The sequence below is a fragment of the Athene noctua genome, chromosome 10 (assembly GCF_965140245.1).
Source record: "Athene noctua chromosome 10, bAthNoc1.hap1.1, whole genome shotgun sequence".
Taxonomy (NCBI): Eukaryota; Metazoa; Chordata; class Aves; order Strigiformes; family Strigidae; genus Athene; species Athene noctua.
The window spans coordinates 20,257,464-20,280,639 of record NC_134046.1 but is presented as its reverse complement, the minus strand read 5'-3'; the positions used below and the strand labels follow the sequence as shown (position 1 = coordinate 20,280,639).

Genomic DNA, 23,176 nt, shown 5'->3' with positions numbered 1-23,176 from the left:
TCCCTTGGGGCATCAGGCCTCTGCAGCTCGGGCATAAGCGTGCATGTCAAAGGGAGATTCAATTCTTAGGGCATATTTAGAGGATAGAGGCTACTGTAAACCATTTCCCTGAGCTGTGCTGTGCGTCACAGGGGGGTCTCACTAGTGCTGTTCTTCCTGAAATCTGCAGGATCCAAGCCTAGGGGTTTTTGTTCAAGTGTTCTCCCCTTCTTCTCTTGGTTCCCATGTAGAGAGAATGAATTCTGCATTTAGTAATGCAGTGACTGTTTGCACAGGTTGTCCCTTTTTCCCTACATTCACCATTTTCCAGGATGAAGTCTCTGATCTGTTTGCTCATGATCAGTTCCACTGTTACGCTCTGCTGATCTCCTCTTCCTGACTTCCCTTGCACATTGCCTTGCCCCATCTCTGCGTTTTTGTACTGGGGAAGACATGTTTCCCTGAACATAGGGTGGCAGCAGGGTCTCTGCATGTGTCCCAGGGTGTAAACAAGGAGGGGAAGAATGGTAGGTCCTATGAGCACGGCTGGTGGAGCTGCAGTGGCTCTGCTCATGAGCGCTTTGCTCGTCCCCTCCTTCACTCCCAGAGCAGGACTGCAAGACACAGTGCTGCGCTGTAGCTCTCCAGATGCATTAGCAAAGCCTCTGCTTGCCAGAAAATAAACCTTTCTTCCCGGGCTGCTCTTGAAAGGCTGAGGGGCATTGCCAGTGTGCATTTCAGGTATCTCTGCCGTGGGCCATGCAGAAACACTAGATGATCTATTAAATGCAGGTACCCACCTCCCATCGGGAGTGTGGTGTCACCTTTCTGAATGAATCAGCAGCATCTGGGAGGGAAGGTTAGAGCCTTCCCTGCCTGTGCTCCTGTCCTGGCCTGCATGGCCCGCAGGGAGAGCAGTTGGCTAGCTGGCTGGGGCTGTGAAATGTGCCCCAGGAGCCGAGCAAGCTTGCTCTGGAGGAGAATGGGCTGCACAGAGGAGCTTGTCTGTACTGCCTGTACCTGCAGGGCTCCGTCTCACAGCCATCACAGGTCCCTGCTGTTTCCCAGTGGAGATGTCCACCCCACGGGCTCCTGCGTCCCTGGGACTTGGGTGTAATGGAGGGACGTATCCGTGTGAGTGTTGCAGGCACTGCTGATGCTGATGGAGAGAAAGAGACTGTTTCTGTCTAGAGGTGAGGTCCTGATCTGTGCTGAGGGTCAGAGCGCAGGAGAGGCTGCTCCTTCCTCAGGGGAATTAGTCACTAGTTTATTCTGAGCTGAGGGAATCAAGGTTGGACGAAAGGGAGCGCTGCATCTTAAAAACACTCTAGTTTTAAAGGAGTTAACCCTGCCTTCAAAACATCCCTGTGGGAAGACCATTTCAGCTTATTTTATTACAACAGTGTATTTATTCATCACGCTGTGGGTAATCGCATCTTTGTACCTTCTTGGTGTAGGCTTTCTTCTAGCTTGGCAGTACCTGAAATGACATTTTGAGGTTATCAGGTCTTAATAAACCTAAATGCAGCTTTCTTTAATGTTGTTTGTACAATTGGTTTTTATCCTGAAAGCAAGAGTTGAGCTGAGATCTGTGTCGGTGTTGAGATAAAGGTGCCTTTCAGTCAGTTTGGTTGATCTGCACTAGTTCAGTCTAATTTACAGAACAAACCCATGTAAATCTCCCAAAGATGGTAGCCACATACTTTAGAAAAGCCACTAAGCAAATGAAATCACTTATCTGCACCTCTGATTTTAATTTCTTTTTTTTTTTAATTAGAAGTGTAACCCTCCTCCGTCTATTTTTATGCAAACTGCTGTTGCTTATGATATTTCTTGATTGTAGGATACAAAATAATATTTCCTCTTTTTGTGGCTTTGCTGGTGCTGATTTTTATAGCTTAAAGTTATGTAGATGCCCTTCAATTTCCTGTTTTTAATTTAGGACCCCCTGAGTTTTGCTTAGAGAACCAAGAGGCCGATGTTCCTCAGGACAGTATATCTGGTTGAATGGCTGGCACAGAATCTGAAAGGCTGTGGCTGTCTATTGCAAAGATCTGAGTTGGTATGAGCTTTCAGACTGTTTGTGTTTAATTCCTACAAAGGACCAGCTTTCTTTCCAGCATTTATGCTGGGTTTGCTAGTGCCTGCCTGCCTTCCTTCAGCCAGTGCAGTCGGAATAAAAACTAGCACACCTTTTTTTGCAGTGAGGCTTCTGTGGTCAGATGTGCCCTACCTTGGTAGTCCTTGAGGGATTTCAAGGCTTGGTGAGACAAAGTCACAGTTGATCTGATGTCACACTGGTGACGGTTGTGCTCTGAGCTTGAGGTTGGTGTAGAGATCTCTGATTGTTCCTTCTACCTGACACTTCTGTGGCTTTATGAAAAGACTGAATGGCAGAGATCTGGTTAATGAATTTAGGGCAGTGGTCTGAGAAATGTCTCAGCCGTGGAGATGTTTCTGAGGTCTGTGTGGTGCTGATTGTTATGTTTTCCCAAAGATAAAACATAACAAAACTGAATGGGGATTGTTGTGTTCTCTCTGGCCAGGAGAAGATGCAGGATGTCTACTGGCTGCTGCGAGTGTGCATCCGCACTATTGAGCATGGTGACAGGACTGGCTCACTTTTTGCTTTCATGCCTGAGTTCTACCTCAGCGTGGCTATGAACAGCTACAGCGCACTCAAGAACTACTTCAGCCCTGTAAACAGCATGGAGGAACTTCCAGGTAAGGGATGGGGAGGCCTTGCTAATTTTGGCCTGATAAAGTCTAGAGCAAGCCACCTCCTTATGTGTGAAGTAATGGTAGCTGGGCATCATCCCTTCTGTGTCCTTTCCTGGTTGTGATGTGCTGCACCAGGATATTGTCTGTGTGCTGTGGGGCAGGCACTGTAGGTACCCATGGGTGGGCCGTGGCCGTTGCTGTGCTCAGGCAGGAAGCCCATGCCTTGCCCAAAGCTGTTGCAGTGTTGGCTGTAGTGGAAATCACTGGCAGCTATGGATTTTGTTTCCAAGGCAGTACCAGGAATGGGCTGGGATGCTGGAAGATGTGATTGCTCCAGCAGTGCGTGCCACTGTCTGCTGGTTTCTGGGTGGGAGGAGATGTGTAGTGAGTGCAGGAATTGGGACTGCTTTTAAATCTGCCTGGGATTTGGATACATTCCGATAGAGATGGCCACCCACTTGATGCCAAGAGTCTGTGTTTAGATGAATTCCCTCTGTGCACGTTCTGTGCTTTTCCTGGCTAAGAGATCTCCCTGAGCTCCTAGCAAGTAGTTCTGTGCTTTCCAGAACCCGCAAAGATAAGAAGAGCTTCTGTTCCCACCAACGAGACATAGCTAGTGTTCACATCATTAAGTGGAGGCTGTGTCTGCTGTTCAGGGAGCAGCAGAATTGAGCAGTAGCAGATTTCTTCAGGGTCTGTAGGCTGGACATGGCTTTTCTGCATAGATCTAGGGTGTTATTTGTGTTGTTCAGCCTCTTCTGCACTGGGCATCTCTCCCTTGCTGTCTCACTCAATTGCATGGTTTTATCTTTCTCTGATTGTTTCAGACTCTGCAGACTGAGGTGAGAGGCTCTGCTGGAGATGAATGTGTTTTCCCAGCTGTCTGTTTTGACAACTAGACACACGACAAAGCTGCAGTTAGATGTAGCAGAAATGAATTCCATGGCCTGCACTGTGTCCACAGGAATGCTGGGACCACAGGGCGGCCCATCAGGCTGTTGGTGTGACCCCTGCTTCCTCCTTCTCTTTGCAGGCTACGAAGAGACCCTGATGCGCCTCGCTGCCATCCTGGCCAAGCATTTTGCTGACTCGAGAATCGTGGGCACGGGTAAAGCTGCACTCCTCTGCTTTGGGGTGATGGTGTTGCAGGTCTGGCCAGTCCCACTGCCAGTGGCTCACCAGACTTCTGCTGGGATCTGTCTGCTCAATCTGTTGAGTGCTTTATGCCTCCATGTACAAAGAGAGGCTGGGCACTGCCCTTGTCTGGTGTGTCTTGCTTATTCCAGGGTTAGGTACATGACCTAGGATACCCTTTTGAGACCAGAACTCATGTCCCAGATACTTCTGTGTCCGATCTGGGGTTATTCCTTAGCTGTCTGAGCATAAGCACGCTCTCACATCAGCTGGGACAGTGTGCCTCCCAAAGTGAGGGTCAGTCCCTCCCAGCCGCTGGTGTTGAGATGCTCCCTGGTTTGCTGCATGTCCTTGGATGCCTGCCCTAATCCCTTCTCATTCCTCCTCAGACATCCGGGACTCCCTGATGCAGGCGTTGGCCAGCTACGTCTGCTACCCCCACTCGCTGCGTGCTGTAGAGAGGATCCCAGAAGAGCAGTAAGTGCTGCCCTGCCTGTTCCCGGGGAGCTGTGGCAGGGCTGGGGTGGTGACAGTGCTGGGTAGGGGAGCAGGTGGGCTGCCAAGCACCGCTGCGGGTCCAGGAGCTGCAGCAGGGTGCTGGAGTTGATTTGGGAGCCTTCTATCACCCTTATACCTGTGGCTTTGTTCTGCCCCGGCTCCGTGGGTCCAACTGTGTGTCCTATTTAATCCCCTGTCCTCAAACCCTTTGGGCTGATCTATGTCCTTGCCTGGCAGGCGGATCTCCATGATGAAGAACCTCCTGGCTCCTTATGAGCAGCGACCCTGGGCACAGACCAACTGGATTCTCGTCAGGCTGTGGCGGGTGAGCAACCTGCATCCCTGCCCCTCTCAATGGCTGGGGCTGGTTGGACACTGAGCATTTCACTTTCCAGTAGCAGCAAAACCCAACTGTTTTTCAGCCTCTAAGATCTTTCCTTATCTCTTTTACCAGGGCTGTGGCTTTGGGTACAGATACACACGGCTCCCACACCTGCTGAAAACCAAGCCTGAGGATGCCAGCCTCCCCAGCCTGCAGAGTGAGTGGGGCAGGGGGTGGGCATTCAGGATTATGATGGGTGGTGAGGGAGGACCAGCCTCTTCCCTAGCAGCTGTCCCTACTATGGGTGAGGCCAGCTGGTGAGATGGCTGCTGAAGTAGAGGGATCTTGGCCAAATATCCAGGCCTGATCTTTGTAGCCAGCATTACCTTTCCTGGACATCCTCAGCCTCTCTGCATTGGCTGGTGACTCTTTTGCATGCTGGAGTGGTGGGTTAGATCCATCACAAGGAGGGATTCTGCCCTTCAAGGGAGAGGAGCGAGGTGCCAGAGCTTTACCCCAAACTGAAAGCCTGGGAGAAGGCTCTCTGATGTCTGCAGCAAGAAGCTGCTGTGGGGAAGAGTTGGCAAGTGTGCCAAGCAGTAGGTACCCTGAGGTACCCAGAGGGAGTGAGTGCCCAGGGAGGCAGGACACTGGACAAGTTGGCAAGGAGGGAGTGTTTTAACCAGGCATATCTCTCAGAGCCTGTCCTGTGTTTGGCACTACAGTTTGATTCTCAGCACTGTTACTGAACCCAGGGGCTCCTTGGCTCTATTGTGGCTGAGAAGGACAGGGGGAGGAGAAAGTTCCTTTCTTGAGCTGAAGAACATGTCCCCAGCTTCACCTTTGCAGGATCTGGGCCTGCCTGGACACATTCCTGACCCCCCTGTCTGCTATGGAGAAAGCTTTGTGCCAGACCTTGCTCCTGGAGAGGGGATGGGGGACAGAGGGTGCTGCAGCCTGACATGGGCAGGTGGCATGTGGAGATGCATACTAAGTCCCGTCTGGTGGGGAGAGCTGCCTGTCTCTGTTTTAACGGCACTCTTGTTCTCTTTCTCTCTCCTGCCTGTGGGTGCCCAGGAGATCTCTCTGTTGCTAGTTTCCAGAGTAAGTTTGTTGTGTGACCCTCTTTTGTCTGGTGAAGTAGCTTTAGAGAGCTCCCTCCTTCCCCTCTTCTGTCTAGAGAGACTTTTCTTCCAGGGGCAAAGGGCTTCACACAATGGTTGTTTTTCTTAGTTACATCCCTGGGCAATGCCAGGCAGGCTGGTACCCACTTGGCAGTCTCTGAGGCTGCATCATGTACCTGCTCTTTCAGCTGTTTTATCAGTGTTACCTCTGGGGTCAGAGCCCTGCCTCAGGCTGTGCCAACCTTGGGTTCCTCTCATCCTTGGAGGGCAATGGGGAAGGCTTGGGACACATGACTGTCCCTGCGCCCTCCTACTACACAAGCCAGCCCTGGAGTGGCTGCCACCAGTCCTGTGGGGCGGTGACCAAGCTGCCCCCATCCTAGGAGCTCTGGATCAGGAGCAGAGTCCCTCAGCTTTCAAGGCCTCTCCCCATCCATCTTCAGGTGGCTCCGCACAGTCTGAGCCTGGAGTGGGCTGGGCTGGCTACTGGGGACTTCCTCCTGGGATTGCTATTTTAAGGCGCAACCAAATCAATAATGAATGCTGATTTAATTGAAGAGGAACAGGGGACTCAGAGGTGTCCTTGAGATGCTGCCCAGGGAAGGAGGAGGAGACGACCCCCCCCACCTTCCCACCAATCAGTCTTCTTCACCTTGTTGGAATTTGAGCCTTGTCAGGGACAATGGGACAAACTGCTGACCTGAAGGAAATCTCTGTTTGTCTGGCTCTGCTTCTGCAGGCCAGTCTGAATAGAGCTTGGGCAAATGGCTCTTGTGTGGTGCTCCAGCCTTATCCTGCTTTGAGGATGCTTCCTTGGAGGACTGTACAGCTGGGGAAGGTGTGCTGGCACTGCCCTGCAATATCCATGAAACACAGAGCACAGACCACCTCATCTCCTACGCTGCCTTTTGCCTGTGCTCACTGATGGTGAGCAATGAGATGGCTGCCTGGCTTAGCCCAGGGAGGGGGAGAGGCTCAGAAAGGCTGTGTGTGTTCCTGCTTGCTTCTGAAGTTGTTCCTTAGCCCTGCTGGCACAGGACAGCTCTCATGCAGGCACGGCTCTGCCTCCATTTTGGCTCCTGAGAGCAGACGGGGGCTCTGCTCAGAGGTGGGGGCAGTTCCGGTCGGTGGCTGCTGTAGGAACTTGTTTTGCTTTCATCATGGCTTGTAGGCAAGGCCAGATGCTGTTACAGCACGCACACGGTGAGCAGCAGCGGTGGCACGGTGCCAGGCCCAGCCTGTCTTGCTTTTACCGAGCTACAGGGTGGTTTCAGATTGCAGCACAGGGCTCCTCTGCCCCAGGCCTTCTGCCCACGCATCCATCAAGCGTTGGAGGGTAGGTAGGTGGGACCATGAGATCATCTAGCTGAGCTGTTATGCAATGTGTGTGAGAGAATTCACCCACATCCCTTTCCTAAGTCCAGCAAATTGCCTAAGCTAAAGAGGTCTTTCAGGAAGAAATCCCATCTAGATTTGACAACACCAGAAGCTTCAGCTGGCATCAGTTGAACTGTCCAAGCCCTTCTGATGGTTCTTCACCCTCAGAAATACATCCATCACTTTTTCTTGATGGAGATGTACCTAACCTGATCTTCTGTCTTCCACTGCTGCTGCTCTGCCTTTCTCTGCTGGGTTAAACTCTGTGCATTACAACATTTTATTCAAAAGTTCTTGTGTACCAGAGTAAACTCACTTCTTGGTCCTTTTTAATGATGAAAAGAAAGTGCAGCCTCTGTGTCTTATTCAGGAAGGGGTTTTGCTTTTTTGAGAGTCCCGGTGTTCACCCTTCCCATGTTTTTAGCAGCCTGGAGGTGCCAGTGTCATGCTGGCTGGAATGCCTCCCTGATCTGCTGGTTACAGAGCCAAAACTTGCATTAGCCTGTTTGCTAGCACTTTGCTTTGGAGGCATGCGAGAGTCCCAGGTGTGCACTGGGGTGTCCTGATGCCTTGCACTCGACCTTATTGATATCCCTTGAATGCAGCTTGCTTTCCTTCTGCCTCACCCTGCAACGTTCCCTTTGGTCCTCTCTAAACACATCTTTGACCAGGAGCAGTTTACCGGTGACGTGAATCACTGCATCCCCAGCCCCATCCCAACAGCCACAGCCACTGAGCAACAGCTGTTCCACATCTACATCTAGATCCTTTCAAAAACCTCACATCAGCATTGGGTGAAACTGCTGTACTTCTGAATCTAGTCTATTTGGGGCTTTCCTCCTCTGTGCTCTCAGCTCTACTCTAAATGCTGCAGCACCCAGAGAACCCCACTGGGCTGCTGACCAAGAAGTCTCACAAGTAGCCCTGTTATAAATCTTCCTGGGTCATTAGCAAACTATAAAGTGCATAATTATCTTCCTGTGATGAAAGTATATGACCCTGCTTCTTTACAATTATCTAGTAGGAGCACTTATAGAAGGCTTCCACTTTGTCTGCTTTATTAATTTTTAACTCTGTCTATTAATGAGCCTCTGCTACTGTTAGACTTTCTCCCATTACTACTTCTTTTAATAATTCTGCTAGAATTTTTTCCTATAGTTGAAGAAACTTTGCATATAGCATGGTTAATCATGGATGTTTCTTCTATGTCTTCTCCTTCTATTACCCCCTTTCTCCTTGTTTCATCAGCTGGTTATATTTATGTTCACTTTACCTTTTACATTTTAACATGTCTTTGCTTCATCCTGGTCTCAGTGAACCTTTTAACCCAAGCACTTGCTGTAGCATTGGGGCTTTCTGGCTGCCTAATAATCTTCTTAAAGAACTCTGTGTTTTTATTCACTATTTCTCTCTCACCTAGATTTTTTTTTCCCCTCTGACTATTTTGCTTACATTTTTGTGGGGAAGTTTCTGTTGTGGAAAGATCGGATATATCTATAACCGCTTGGGGCCATGCTCTGTTGCCCACATTAAATGTATTGAGGTCATAATTTCTGGCCTTGGAAAACCACTGATTTCTGTTCCAAAGACTGATCTTTATCTGCCATAATGAAGGCTAAGCCAAGACTGAGTGGCTTTTGTATTGGGGAGTTACAGGTTCTGGAAATACTAATGGCATGTTATTGCCAGGATCAAGAAAGTGACCACATCAGTGAGTATGTACAGACTCACTATGAAGTGATGTTCCTGCCTGAAATGGCACATGTAGGGTTGTGTCCTTACCCAGGAGGGCAGTGGTAACTGAGACATGAAGGAGGTGGGTGGAAATGCCTCAGCAAAGATGACTATCTTGCAAATGAAGATAAACACAGCACCAGGGCTAGGTTTCTGCATACCACTGATGATTGCCCCATGGAGAACCTCGTCTGGAAACTCATACAAGGGATGAAGCTGCTCTTGCTGTATTCCAGGGCTGGTTGCTTATGTTGCTTTCAAAGAACAGCAGTGATTGCAGCGTCTTTAGATTCAGAATCCTCTTGGGAGCAACAAAAGCTGAGGAACTCCAGCTTTTGTTTCCTGGTGTTAGCTTAAAACCTTAAAAAAAACTACATATCTGTGGAGAAGTTTGACCAGTGGCACCGCTTTTCAATGCTGTTACAAACTGGCACAGTCTTTGCCAGCAGCAGGGAAAGCATTTACGAGCATAGAATTGGAGGTTTGGAGCAAATTCACATCACTTATTGGAAGAAGACCATGAGGAAATAGTCATTGACTAAAAATCAGGCAAAATCAAGTGCTTACAAGCATAAGAGCATCCTTCAAAAAGCCAAATCTGCCTTCAAATGAGGTAAACTTTGGCTGGGAGATTCATGTTGAGATCTGTCCTGACTTGAAATGTTGGTAAAAGAGGCTTTGGCGATGGACCAACAGCACAACCCTCAGAGCTCATCTGTGAAGAGTGGCAGGTGAGCCTTGCCTAGAACTGCTTCAGCACTCAAACACTGGAGGGAAAAGAGAACACAAAAGCTCAAACCTGCAAAAGGACCTTCTAATTCTCTGACTGGGAGAGAAAAAGTAGATTAATTCAGTGTTGCCAGATGTAGATTGGTGAACAGAAGGGAAAATGAGATTAAAAATCAGAGGGCTGTGAACTGAGCATAACCCTTAGATACAGGATTGCAGGATAGGCTCCCTCAGATCTGTCTATGTACCCTCCTGAGAAAAGAGCCACAATATTTCAGGTGTGACCTCCTGTTTTGCCAATTATTAGGCCTAGCATAAAGGACACAGCCAGCATAAAGATGAACCAATAACCAAATTGTATTTGATACAAAAGGGGTCAGTACCTGGGTGAGCGCTGGGGGTACAAACAAGTCAGTCAGATTATACATAATTGACATCAATCCCACTGACCCGAACAACGACACCGCATGACCAACAACGGGTGGAATAAATGGTGACACGCAGTCTCCCATAGAAGGGATGGGAGGCAACCAATTCAACAAGCCAAACACATAAGACCAAGGAAGCCACACACTGAATCTCTACACAGCCCGCATTTACAAAAGCCAGAGCTGACTGGAGCCCAGTCCCAGGGAGGCGGGAGGTCCTTCCCCAGCAGGGAACTCTGCACAGGGCATCCCCCTCACACACAGACACTGCCCCTCCTGCAAGGGGTCCCAGCTTTATCCCTCAGTGGGACACCTGACCTTTGTTACTGACTGCGGGACCCCTGGGGCTCCTTTACCCAATGGCTCTGTCTGCCAGGCCGGCCCACCCTGGGGGGAAGCCTAAAGGGAAACTCACCCCCCCTTTGGGAAGGGCTGTGGGAATCACCCATATGTCAACTTTAATTTGGGGCTTGGGGTTAAACCCCAGCATTTCACTCCCCAGGGCCAAGCAAAGGGGTGACACCTCCCCTTGATCTGCACCTACCTCTTTGTTGTAGCAGGACCCTCATCTGTCCCCTGTTCAAGCTGTAATCCTACAAAACCTGTTCATGGGATGGTGCCCAGACTGTTATTTCCCAGCCAGGACTGATATTTGTGATTATTCTTCCACAGGTGCAGAAGTTTATTCTTGTTGAATATGATTTTTTTCCCCAATCCTCAAGTTTCTCAGGGTGCCTGTGGCACATCGGACAAAGCCTCTTGTTTAGTGTCATCTGCAAATTTGGTAAGGGTGTGCTGTGTCCCATTGTCCATCACTGACAGACAAGACAACAAGATGGGCTCCAGTGTTGACTCCTGGGCATCTCCACTTGTGCCTTGCATCCGGCATGTTCCTGAGGATTTTGAACTATAATTCTTGCAAAAGGGTTATCCGGGAACTGTCATCCTATGGAAATCCTATATCCATCTTGTGGAAAATATCAACTTGATGCCTGCTCAAAGGAACAAATTACACAGCAGCAATTATGAGGAAAGGCAAACAAAACAAAACCAAACCACATTATGCCTTTGTGCAAATCTGCCACGTGCTTGTGGTTTGGATGCTGCATGTGCTTCTGATTCCACCAAAGAAAATCTGGGAGAACCAACAAGGCTCAGGGAGGGATGGCAAAGGGAACAAAGATGTGACAGTTTCTGTATGAGAAGCTGTACAGGCTGAAGCTGTTCTGTTCAAAAGACTATCATAAAGGTGTGAAATCATGGCTATCTGGAGGAATTGACTGGAGAGCAGCATCTAGCTGTTTCTCCCAACAGAAGGAGGGGATTGCAGAGAATAAATCTTATCAAATAAAGCAAGAACAAGCCAAGCTCAAATCCGAATTCCTCCTGCCTCATACAATTGAACTGTGAAATGTTATTCCAGGACACATTCAGTGCTAAAGGGTTACATGGTTTCAGGGGACACTGGGCAAGAAATCTACTGAGGACCACTAAAGACATAAAAAGGACGTCTGGCTTGGACAGTCCCTAAGCACGTGTGGCCAAGGGCTGGGAAAGTACTTTCAGGTGGGAGTAGGACATCAGAGATGTTTGTTGTGATGAAAACTCTCCCAAAGATGTGTTTTTAGGCAGGATCAAAGCCAGGGCAATGGCCTGCCTGGAGTGATTATGCACTGTGAGACGTCAGCGCTTGTCCTCCATAACAACAGAAGCTCATTGCACTTGCTAGTGGGTATTTACAGAATAATTTATCCTGTTCCCGTTTGAGCTGACAGTCTCCTGCCATCCCTCTCTGGCTTTGCTAGCAATGTGCCTGTAGTTGTGCCTTGTTTCTCAATCCCTAGGGATGTGATGGAGGTCACCCTGTGTTTTCTTTGCTCATGCTGGCCTTTTGAGCAGGCTGTGACCCCAAAGACCTTCTGGAGTCACAGCACGGCTTGTTCCTTCTGGGTGCTGCAGTGCTGGTGGTGCCAGAGTTTCTGCCTGCTCTTACTAAGTAATAGCTTCTAGTAGAGGGAAAAGTAGTTACACTGGGTTTTTTCTCCTATATTTGTTAAACCTGCTCAAGTGTCTTTCTCCAAGCCCTGAATTTTAGCCTGTGGTTTGAACTCTAGTACCCTTCCCTTGTAGTGTTGAATGCTTTTGTGAGCCTTTAGCTGACAGTGGGTCCTTCTGCTGGTGAGCAGCATCCATCCTGTTAGTGCCCCTTCCTTCCCCTGCCCATCCATGGGGAATAGTGCCCCACACAGCCCTGACTGTGTTTCCCAGTAGCTGGGTCTGACCCCGTCTGCCCTCTTGATAGTGAAGAAGCCCAGAGGTGAGATGCCACATACCACAGGGCTGTGTCTGTGCTCAGGCTGAACCTAGCCAGGGAGGCTCTCTGCCTGAGCCTGCCGAGGGCAGAGCAAGCCCCAGCTCTGTGCAGAAACCTCTCAGAAGTGGGATTTGTGAGGTACCTTCCTTCCCAGACACAGGCAGACAGGCACGGCCATGTGAGGCCAGGGGTGGCCATGCTGGCTCTGGGCAGCTGCTGCCACACTGGTATCGGGAACAATTAATGCTGAGCTGACCGTGGGCCTCTGCAGAGCTGAGTGGAAGGGCTGCTGAGCTGCAGGGCAGTGTTCCTCTGCATGTGGGCTCTTCCCTGGTTAATTCAGGCTGGCATTGCAAAAAAGTGCTTGGAGGTGTGAGAGGCAAGATCGCTGCTTAGAATAGTCCTTGTACCCCGGCTCCCAGTGCCCTGCCATCTCTGCTTACTGTAAAACAAGCCAGCATTTACCAAGCCCAGGACTGGGCTCCTCACCTGCTCTTGCCCCGTACCCATGGCCGCTGTGGGACCAGGCTGCTGAAGCTGTCGCTGTCTGGTTTCAGAGCCATGTCCCTCCACCTTGCTGCAGCAGCACATGGCAGACCTGCTCCGCAGCGACCGCGACCTGGCCCCCAGCTTCCTCAACAGCGTCCTCAACCAGCTGAACTGGGCTTTCTCTGAGTTCATCGGCATGATTCAAGAGGTGAGTGTGCTGCCCAGGGCTGCAGTGTCCAGCACTCAGTGGGTGCCCATGTCCTACAGGCAGCAAGGTCCAAGACACAACTCTTGGGGTCGAGCTGGGTGGGGGTCATGGCCCTCCTTTTGGGAAGAGGCACCTTGTTAAGCTGTCTCCATTGCTTGGCAGATCCAGCAGGCAGCGGAGCGCTTGGAGAGGAACTTCGTGGACAGTCGCCAGCTGAAAGTGTGTGCCACCTGCTTTGACCTGTCGGTGAGCTTGCTCAGGGTGCTGGAAATGACTGTCACGCTGGCACCGGAGATCTTTCTGGACTGGAATCGCCCATCATCAGAGCTGTTGCTTCGGAGGCTTGCCCAGGTATCATCCTTTAGCGGGGTATGAAGAAGCATCCTCTGAAGGGTCATGGCGGCCCCTCTGCCCTCTCTTCAGATGTGCTGTGAAGTAGCTCCTGCTGCAAATGCTGTAGTACTTAAAACTGCTACAGCAAACTCAGCTGCTACAGAACAGGCGGTGCTCCCTAAAATCTACTGCTCCCCTCTGCGACTAGTCTGGCCACAGCTGATCTCCACCTTTACTGGGAGGGAGGATGACAGCTACTTAAATCTTCCTTCAGAGGGGCTATGGCCAGTTTCTGCCACAGAAAATGCTGAATTCTCCTGTGACTAGCAATGCCATGAAATCTGAACAGGAGGTGTGGTACATCTGAGCAAAGAGCTGTGGAGAGTATAGCAGGCTTCAGAGGAAACATGCCCCTTGGGCCGGCATCTTGGTCCTTTATCCCTCAGTCCTAGAATATGGTACCAAACGCTTCCCTGCTGGGGTGACTGGGACAGCCCTATTCCAACACACAGCACCCTTAGACTCCAGTAAATTAGTTTCTGTTCTGAAGTATGATCAACCCTGGATATCTCTGAGGACAGGCTGCACTTGTACGAGCCAGCCTGGGGGGAAGCAGTCGTATATCTCTTACCTATACTTCAAGGGTGTTGATGCAAGGGTTGAGGCTCAGGGCTCTGAGCAGATGAGTTAAAGCATAGTGGGGTCTGGTACAGCAGTCGTGAGGGAAGTGCTCAGCCTGGGATCCTGGGGTTTCTGTAGGGATCACCGTGTGAGGAGGAAAGTGAGGGGCCCTTAGCAGGTGGTTTTGGCAAGCTGGGGAATAGGCAGCAGAGACCTGCGTGCTGTAGCATCCCCCTCGCGTTCTGGTGCTGCTACGAAGCTATGTCCCAGTGCTGAACGTGCCCACAGAAGGGAGCAGTGTTCTGCTGTTCGTGCATGAGGGCGGCAGAAGAGAGATGCTGCATCTGAGAGACGGTGCTCAGCTTGCAGCGGTGGTGTCAAACCTGGAGTGGTCCCTGCTCGTCCCACTGGGGGGTTGGGTTAGAGCTAATGGTGGCTAATTAAGTGTCTTCACAGTTGATTCCTTCTGTGCTGGTCATAGGCAGAAATCTCTGCCTGTGGCGATGTTCTGTCAAGCAGAGCAGCAGATTGCTCTCTGCGCTCATCCCGTGCTTCAGGGCTGGTAGGTCTGTCCTGCTGCCAGCTCGCTCTTCACAGGCTGTGGCTGTCCTAGGGACTGTAGATTCTGCTTGCCAAGAGCTTTTATCCACAGAAGTAGCTTGGCTTCTGTAGGTGGGATTTGGATTTAGGTGGAAGATGCTGAGATTCAGGTGTCTTGGCCTCAGACTGACTCTTCCGTGGGAGGTTTGGGTCTGGTACAACCACTGTGGTGTGGTGCCACCTCCTTATGTGCCAAGGCCAAGGTAGGTCTGTGCTGTGAGCCTTCCTCTGTGCATCCACCAGCTCCCAGGCACTGAACCCAAGCTGTAAGGACATGCTGCCCCAAAACATGCTCTTTGGATGCTCCTCACAGGAAGGCCCATCCAGAAAATACAAACTCTCTCTGCTTTTCCCTACACAGCTCTTGAACCAGGTGCTGAACCGTGTGACAGCTGAAAGAAACTTGTTTGACAGGGTGGTCAACCTCCGTCTGCCAGGTGAGTCCCTCCATTAACTCTGTCCCGCTGCCTTAAAAACCTGCTGGAGGCCTGCCGTTGGGAAGCAAGGGGTGGCTTGTGCTGGAGGTTGGCACAGGGATGGATAGGATCAGATCTCGTGGCTGGGAAGCCTGTCTTGTCCTGCAGACTGCCACAGAAGTGCTGTCTTCAGAAGACATGTAAATCCTCCAGACGGACGTGAGCATTAGTGCTCTCCCTAGGCCCTTAGCCTCTCTCTGCCCAGCAGCTCTGCTTCCCTCCAGGATCTGTCCTCACAAGGCAGCTGATGCACAGACTTGGCTGTCCATGGTTTTAGTGGCAGCTGTGCTGTGCCTGGGCAGGGAGGGGCCTTGCTAGACACTGCTCTGATGCAGGTTAGGTGGGAGCTGTTTGAAAGGCTCAAAGCCTCAGACAGATTGCAGTTCAGGTGTCGGGCTTGGTTGCTGTGCTCTACATTGAGTAAAGGTGCGCTGACTTGCTGGGGGAAGCCATTCTCAGCAACATCAGGCCTCTTCTTCACAGAGGTGACTGTGGGCAGCTGAGTGGGCCTGTTAGCAGAGACTAGCTCCAGGTGTTGTGTTATGGGCATCCTGTATTTCCCGTATAGCAGCTGGACTTTCCTGCCTGCTAAGGAGGGGACAAACCACCTACTCCTCTTGAGGTCTGGAAGAGCCAGGGGTGCTCCATCGTGAGAGCAGTGCCTGTGGCTGGGGTTTGCATTAGTGGGGAAAACTCCTCTGTCCTTGATGAAACCCATGGCCCCACTGGAGAGCCCAAGTCACAGTTCCTACTTCCTGGACTGCTCCACCAGCAAGTCTGGAAGCAGCGGTACAGCCCTGCTCTGCCTGTCGTGCAGTGGCAGCAGCTCTATCTTTCTCTTTTGCCTCTGCAGGGCTGGAGAGCGTGGACCACTACCCAATCCTTGTGGCCGTGACAGGGATACTGGTCCGGCTGCTTGTGGACACTGATGTTCAGGGGTGAGTGGCTTTTGACTTCCAAAGCATGAAGTCACTGCGTGTGGCATGGCTTCAGGCGCTGCAGTAGTCAGTGCCGTGGGGTGTTGCAGGAGTGATGTGGGTGTGTGGGGACCAAAGGGCAACGAGGCAGATGTGCATGGAGCAAGCAGAAGCCAAAGAGCTGCACCCCCCTGCAACAGCTGCATCCCAGTGCTACTGCTGGGTCCAAAACTCCTTCTTGTGGTGCAGGAAAGCCCTCGTGAGAGGTAGCTATGAGGTGCTGTTCTGACAGCACATGTGCATCCTCCTCCTTGGGATGGGGTCTGGCAGGACAGCTGCTGTTGGAGGTTGTGAGCGCCGCATGTAAAAGCTGTGCTGATGTGGTGACGCAGGCAAAGTGCTGCAGCACAGCGATGGGTGGAAGGGAGTTGGTTCATTAAAGCTTCTTCGCTCTGGACCCATCTCAGAAAGGCATCAAAATGTGTGCAGAGTGCTCTGGCTGCCCAGACCTGTGATGCAAGGTAATGCTGTTTTTCAGATGAAGCAAATCTTGTCTTTATGGTCACCAGCTATTCAGAGAGACAGCACTGAGGGAGTGATGTGGCTGGACAAAGCCACAGCTGACCTGGTGGTTTATGTGTGTCTGTGCCTGCTTTTGCAGAGTTCTGTAAATAGGCTTATTCTGATACCCTCTGCAGCCTTGCCTCTGCTCTCTCCCACTGTCATTTATGGGTGTCTCGCCTGGCCACTGTGCCCCGTAGGGTGCTGCACATTCTGCTTGTTTTCACATTTGGAGAATATGATAGTGTCTGGCTTTGCAGAGCGCAGAGCCCCATCTGGCCAAGCAGCTCAGCCCTGCAGCCAGTCTTTCAGTTGCTTCTTTCAAGGACTCAAAGATGTACACAAATATATCTAATTATATCCTGCCTCCTGTGGCTGCTGCACCAGTCTCACAGCCCCAAGTGTGACAGTGCCAAGAGCTTAGCACAAGGTCATTGATCAGTGGCTGTTCTGGACTGTGAACAGGGGTGGATTTTGCTCGCCCTCAGAATCCTGCTCTGTGGAAAGGGCAAGCATTGTGGATTTGACACGACAACTAGACACTTCTTCCTGGAGGGAAGTGGGGAGCTAATAAAGCAGTTCCCTGCATGCCAGGCAGGATGAGAAGTCCTTTCCTGGCTCCCTGTCCCTTGAATATCTGTCCCAGGCCAGGTCATTTGTAGAGTCAAAGAGAGGGAGGGATAAAGCTCTTTCTCTGGCCCTCAGTTTTGTAAAATCCAAAGAGCACTAGGAAGATGGTAGTGTGATGACAATCACATCCTTCCTAGCCTTCAAGGAGTCCTGACGAGACAAAAAGCTTCCCGACTGTGTCTCCTTTACCTGAAAAGCCAGTTGTGCTTTGGGTTAGTGAAGCCCGGGCAGGTGGTGTCAGAGGGGCTGTACGTTGCTAAGTGTCACCGTCCCCCATCTGCCAGCAGCATCCGCCATGCCACGGGCAGCGGTGGGCTGCGCCGTCACAAACCAGAGGTGCCGTATCCTGTGCTGTGCGGCTGGAGAGTGGCAAGTCTCTGACTGATCTTCAAGGGCTTTGTAGTCACCTCTTTGGGCAGTGGAAAGTACAAATAAATACAGAATGGGGAACGCTGCGGCAAAAGTGTCATGTCCTTATGGTGGACCTAGCTGAGCAGGAGAAGTACAAGGTGGAACAGGGAAAGACATCTATAAAATGCTTTTATGTGATTTTGCAAAGACCTGCACTAAATCTGAGGTTTGATACGTCACTGATCTATAAAAGGCAAGCAAGCGTTGCAGGGGAGTCATTGAGGTCAATCAAGACAAAAGAACTGAGGCTGGTGGCTTGGAGACCCTCTACCACTACCCAAGCAGAGCGGGTGGGCAGCCTGATGGTAGAGGTCAGCATGGCCACAGGCAGAGTACCTCGCTTGGGAGGGAAAACTGAGCCACCCGCCTTCTTTGCAGCACTCTGAATGGAGGACTGGGGTGTGAATGTTGTACTCTGCTTACAGAGTGGTTCTGCTCCATGCAGGTGTGTTGAAAAATAGCAATCAGAGACAGGATGGAGAAAAACAGTAGGTATGAGAGGAAATGCAGAGGCTTTTCTGCTGCCTTTGCATTTGTTGAGGGTTCAGTCCTGGTTTGATCCTGTGTGCAAGTCTCTTGGCACCATCGCCACAGGGTGCTGAAGACTGGGAGGTGCAGCTGGGGTGAGCAGAGCACCACAGGGATGTCCTCCCCACAGTTGCCCAAAAAACAGGGAGATGGTACAGGTCAACAATGGCTGGCTTAGGGCAGGGCGGTGGGAAGTGTCTGTCTCCAGGCACATGAGTAAGAAGATGGTCTGTGGAATGGAAAAGGGGAATTTAAACCTTCCTCAGGTCTGTACACTCCCATGGGAGATGATTGGCATGGGTCGTGTTGCTGCAAGGGTAACTGAAGAGATCTAAAGGATTCTGTAAACGATCCCATCGTGGTTAAAGAAACCAGGCTCTCCAGAGCAGACCATTTATATGAACTCAAGAGAAGACAGCTTTTCTTTTTCCTTTTTTCCTTCCTCTCAGTGCAGCGAGCAGCATAACAGTACGGGCTTTTTCTTTTCCTCAGAAGCACTCTGCCTGGGTATGCTGGAAGCAGGTGGAAGTGTCTTCCAGGTCCCATTTGGTAACTCTGAGATTGCCAGAAATCATTAACAGAGAGAGATTATCCAACCCACATTCGCACATAGGAATTTCTCTGTGGGAATTACCTGGGACACTAGCTGTTACTCTGACTGGTTCCCCATGAGGAGGCTGTGCCCCAAAGGATGAGGACAGGGGACAGGACCTCAAGTGACTTCCTTGGCTTAGCTGTGGTTTTTCTGGTTGCCTCTAACCCATCAAGCTGATGCTGTGCCAGGCACTTCCTTGGAAAGTGCTGCAAGCTTTGCCCTGGGACAGAGGGTACAGGTTCATCTGGGAGCGGAGCAGTGATATCCCATTTATGGGGCCAAAACATTCCAGTGGGGAAGGGTGGGAGTAAGGAGAGCCAGGGCCCTGCCGACTCATCCAACCGCATATCAGGATGCAGTCAGATGCCTCAGCTGCTCCTTCCCCAGCATGGGATGCTCAGCCAGGCATCAAGTCCTCTTGCTACAGACTCCTGGCATCAAACAGAGCCATTAAGTACGAGAAAAGGGAACATTGCCCAGGCAGGGATGTGATGAGACAGTTGATACATCATACACCTTAGTCCCTGGATGGAGCAGGGGACTCTGCTCTTCTCTGTTTTTGAGAGAAGAAATGCATTTCCTCGTCAAGTCCAGCAGGATGGGCAGTGTTGCTCGTGGTGAACCAAAGCTTCAGTCCCCACCTCGTCTGGGCTTATTGACCTTTGCAGCAGGGCCTGGGTATTTCATGGCTTGGCTCCCTCCCTGGGTGTAATGAACTTTGCAAACAGGGGCAGAGGAGATTTAGTTCAGGGCACAGATAGGGAGTTGCTAGCTCAAGCAAGAGACCCTCAGCAGAGTCTTCTAGGTCCCAGGCAGGAGCATGGCAGCTGCCCTGTTTCCCAGCAGAGCAGCTGCCTCTCCCTCAAGGACTTGCCAGGAGGGAGCCAAACCTCAGCAGCAGGCAAGAGCAGGACAGCCTGATGCTGGGGGCTGGGCTTTCTCACCAACAGGCAACAGCTGCTTGGTTTAAAACTATTTTGGCCTCTGCAGTGTTGTTGTGGGACTGCTGGGGCCTCTTGATGTGCTGCCCCCTCCCAGCCCTCGGGTCTGACAGCAGCTGGGCAGCACCTTTGTTGCGTGGAGTCTCAGTGCGTGGCAGCGCCGAGGAGGCAGGGATGCCCGTGTGCTGCCTGTTTGCCAGTCCCTAATGACTGAGCCTTGGTTTTACAGGGAGGAGAGGGAAGGCAGGATCTGCCAGGCTGAGCCAGGAATTGGGCTGAATCATTGGGTCTGCGCCAGAGGCCCTCAGCTGGTATCATCCCCCCGTTTGTCTGCTAAATAATTGAGTGTGTTTTCTATTAAGCCTCCTTTGGAGTGAGCTAATGGAGCGGCATTAGAGCTTGTGTAAGGATCCTGGTGAGAGTGAGCAGCAGGGGAAGGGGTGAGGCCCAAAGGTGAGGTTGTTGGTTCCCTGCTTGTCAGGACACATTGTAATTAGGACTGGGCATATAAATTGGAACAGGTTTTGTGGAAAATGAGTGGCCATCCCCAAGCAGAGATTAGCCATATTATGCTGGGGCTCGGCCACCGCTCCGCTCCTCCAGTGCCTTCCCCAGCCCTGCCCATGGCTGATGCTCTCAGTGTGAGTCTGGAGGGTTAGGGCACGTGCAAGGAGCCAGTGAACTTGTCTGCAGTGCAACCGTACAAGAAAAGATCTAAGCAGTCTTCAAGGTGTATCTTGCAGGGACTTATGCCCAAAAGATAGAGAAGACAGAGGGAAGAGTACTGTGGTCACAGGAACATGGTGGTACCAGTTAGCAGAGCACAGAATGGGGATCCCGGGCCAGAAACAACCACACTGTGCCAGTGGGATGCTGAGCACAAGCCAGCAGAACTGCCAGGCGGACTGGCACTGGGCTGACATGATGTTGGGGTAATTCTGGCTGCATCTCTGCACTGTTCTCCTTTGCACAGCACAGATGGGTGCAGAGGGGCAGACTGGCAGGAGGGAGGAGATGGAGAAGTTCCCTGGGCAGAAGTAACATGTTGATGAGCAGACAGGTGAGGAGGCATGAGGCCAGGTGGAGGAGGCAGGCTAAACAGACACTGTTCAATTGCTAGATGGTTTTGGGGTCACCTCCACTGGAAAAGTCACAGAATATCCCACTCTGCAGGTTCTTAAACTCAACCTGGCCACCCACCTGCATGCTCGAGCACTGCTGGGACCCTGGGGACTGGTCTGGTCCCTGCTGGACATGGTAGTTCTCTGCAGTCCTGTAGGACACTAATTACTTAATCACTTAAACACTAGTGCTCCTTCAGCACATATCGATGAGTGAGCTGTGGTGGAAGGAGGTGCAGGAGTAGAGATTTCACAGACCACTCAGTCTGAAGGAGTCCTTGCTACTTCGCTCTAAAAGCTCAGAAAATGAGTGGTACTCAAGTCTTGCAGTGTGTAATGTATTAGAGTGAGTGTGAGCCAGAGCAGAGAGGAATGACTAGCTCAAATCTAGGTTTCACAGGTAAAAAAGGAGTCTGGCCTTACTGATCTTACAGTTTTTACAAGCTGCTGGCTACAAATGCTATGTCCTGAGGAACAGGACTGCCAAGGCTGGGATCTCCTAGCTATCGGGTACACGCTGGGAAGCAGGAGCAGGCATCGTGCTGGCCAGCACCAGGCTTTGCTGCATCGAGCTCTTTGGAAAACTGTGAGCATCATAAGTAAAGGATCCAGGTCCAAACATATATGTCGTGTGTCCAGCCCCAGCAGAAGGGAACAGAAAGGGACTGGCATGTGAAGTGCCAGGGAGACAGGAGTCAGCATTATCCCCACGTAGGCAGGCACGGGTTCCTGCATGCTGGGAGGCCGTGCTTTGTGCTGACCCATTGCACATTTGTGCAGGAGGCCGGTTTGGCAGCGAGCCGGGGCTGTAATGGTGCAGATGGCTGCCGAGAGAGGACGATGTATTCCTCGGGGACCATCCATTACGTTCCCCACCTCCTGCCTGTCAGGAAGGCTGTGCTCCTGCCTATGATTTTCCTTGCTGAGATGATTTGCCTATCAGGCTGCTTAAAAAACTGTTTCAACAATTCAAACTGCCTTGCCTTGCTCCTTGGAGCAGCAGTGTGGTACAGGGTCCTTTCCAAGCATCAGCAAGGTGTGGAACACAGCAGCAAGATTTTTCCTGGGTAAAGGCAGTGGGGAGCCCTTGGGAGCAGCACTGATACAGACCTCAGATATGCTGTCCCTGGCATAGTGGGACTCAGCCTTCCTGCAAGGATAGAATTGCAGCCAGCCCTAGAAGAGCTCTCCTGGGCTTCTCCAGGCTGGTGTGTCCCCTGAGAGGCCCTCGGGAGCTTTTCTTACACTCTAGTTGGCCTGAGCTTTCCCTGAGCTTCAGTCATTAGCCTCAGCTGAAGCTGCAGGCTTGCAGGAGCACTAATGCCTGGGAAGCTCATGTTGGCACCAGGGAGGGGGAAGGTTTGAGAGGAGACCCACAAGGATGCCGACAGAAGAGCAGCGGGAGGGTAATGCCCACTCCGGGTGCTGGAGCCTGGAGCAGCACTTCACCTTTCCTTTTGGAGAAGGATGTGGTGCTTAGATGTGACACGTGCTCCAGCATGGGCTCGGCACCACCTCAGCAGGCGCAGGCAATGCTTGAGGTGGTGTCTTCAGCGGGTTTGGACATGGGCCCACTCAGCTGGGTCTCTTCTCTTTCCCAGACATTCCCAGGGCGAATTCAAACCATCCTTCCCATGGGGTCCTTGTCTGGGTGCAAAGCCAGGGGATGGCATCGCCTCAGCTCCACCCTCAAGGGGCAGGGTGCCACTCACCTATCAGCGTGACATCGAAGCACCTCATCACCCCCGGGCAGCACCTCAGCATGGCCGGCTCGGCATCCCGGGCTCATCAGGAGCGTTGTGCTAACGCGAGGTGGCAGGGCCAGCAGCCGTGGGTGCGCGGGGAGCAAGGATGCAGGCCATCGGGGCCTGTTGCTCTGCATCCCGTCGCCTTCACCAGCCACTGATCAGCAGCTGCAGGGCACGGGGCAGGGGGGCACGTATCACATGAAGCCGTGCACAAGGTTGGTGTCAGGAGGGGTGCTGGGAGGAGGCGGTTGTCTCAGGATAGCAGGTCTCCCAGACGCTCTCCCCCCCCTTGGATGGGTGGGGGGTTTCTAACAAGTGCTTTGGGCATGGTTGACTTTTTTATGGGAAAAAAGCTACTTGTTTCCTGGCTGAAAAAGTTGAAGGGCAGGTTCTAGCACTGTCCCAATGCCACGGGGCCCTTCCTTTCCCTCTGGTCACAGGGCTGCCAGCAGCTCTTGGGGCTGTGGCAGGGATGCAGATTGGGGAAGGTCTACAAAGGGTCCTACTCACCGTTTGCACTGCCTGGGTTGTGTCTGAGCTGTGCTCCTGCCAGCAGGCTGGCCCCGACATCCCCTGTGCTGCAGGTGACAGCCACATGCTCCTGCTCTGTCTGTGGACAGGACAATGGCTGGCAGAT

At 51.6% G+C, this 23,176-nt stretch overlaps 1 protein-coding gene across 5 annotated transcripts in view; it reads left to right on the top strand.

Moving 5' to 3' along the window:
* RNF123 (ring finger protein 123) overlaps window positions 1-23,176 on the top strand; it is a 51,638-nt gene that overhangs the window by 22,309 nt on the left and 6,153 nt on the right. For 4 of the 5 annotated variants that reach the window (XM_074913995.1, XM_074913996.1, XM_074913998.1 and 1 more), the window contains 10 exons: window positions 2,526-2,703; window positions 3,734-3,808; window positions 4,224-4,311; window positions 4,570-4,657; window positions 4,787-4,871; window positions 5,732-5,758; window positions 12,918-13,057; window positions 13,220-13,408; window positions 14,973-15,048; window positions 15,941-16,025. In XM_074913995.1, coding sequence (XP_074770096.1) covers window positions 2,526-2,703; window positions 3,734-3,808; window positions 4,224-4,311; window positions 4,570-4,657; window positions 4,787-4,871; window positions 5,732-5,758; window positions 12,918-13,057; window positions 13,220-13,408; window positions 14,973-15,048; window positions 15,941-16,025 — 1,031 coding nt within the window. The remainder of the gene's footprint in view (window positions 1-2,525; window positions 2,704-3,733; window positions 3,809-4,223; window positions 4,312-4,569; window positions 4,658-4,786; window positions 4,872-5,731; window positions 5,759-12,917; window positions 13,058-13,219; window positions 13,409-14,972; window positions 15,049-15,940; window positions 16,026-23,176) is intronic. The other variant, XM_074913997.1, reaches the window with a different exon arrangement.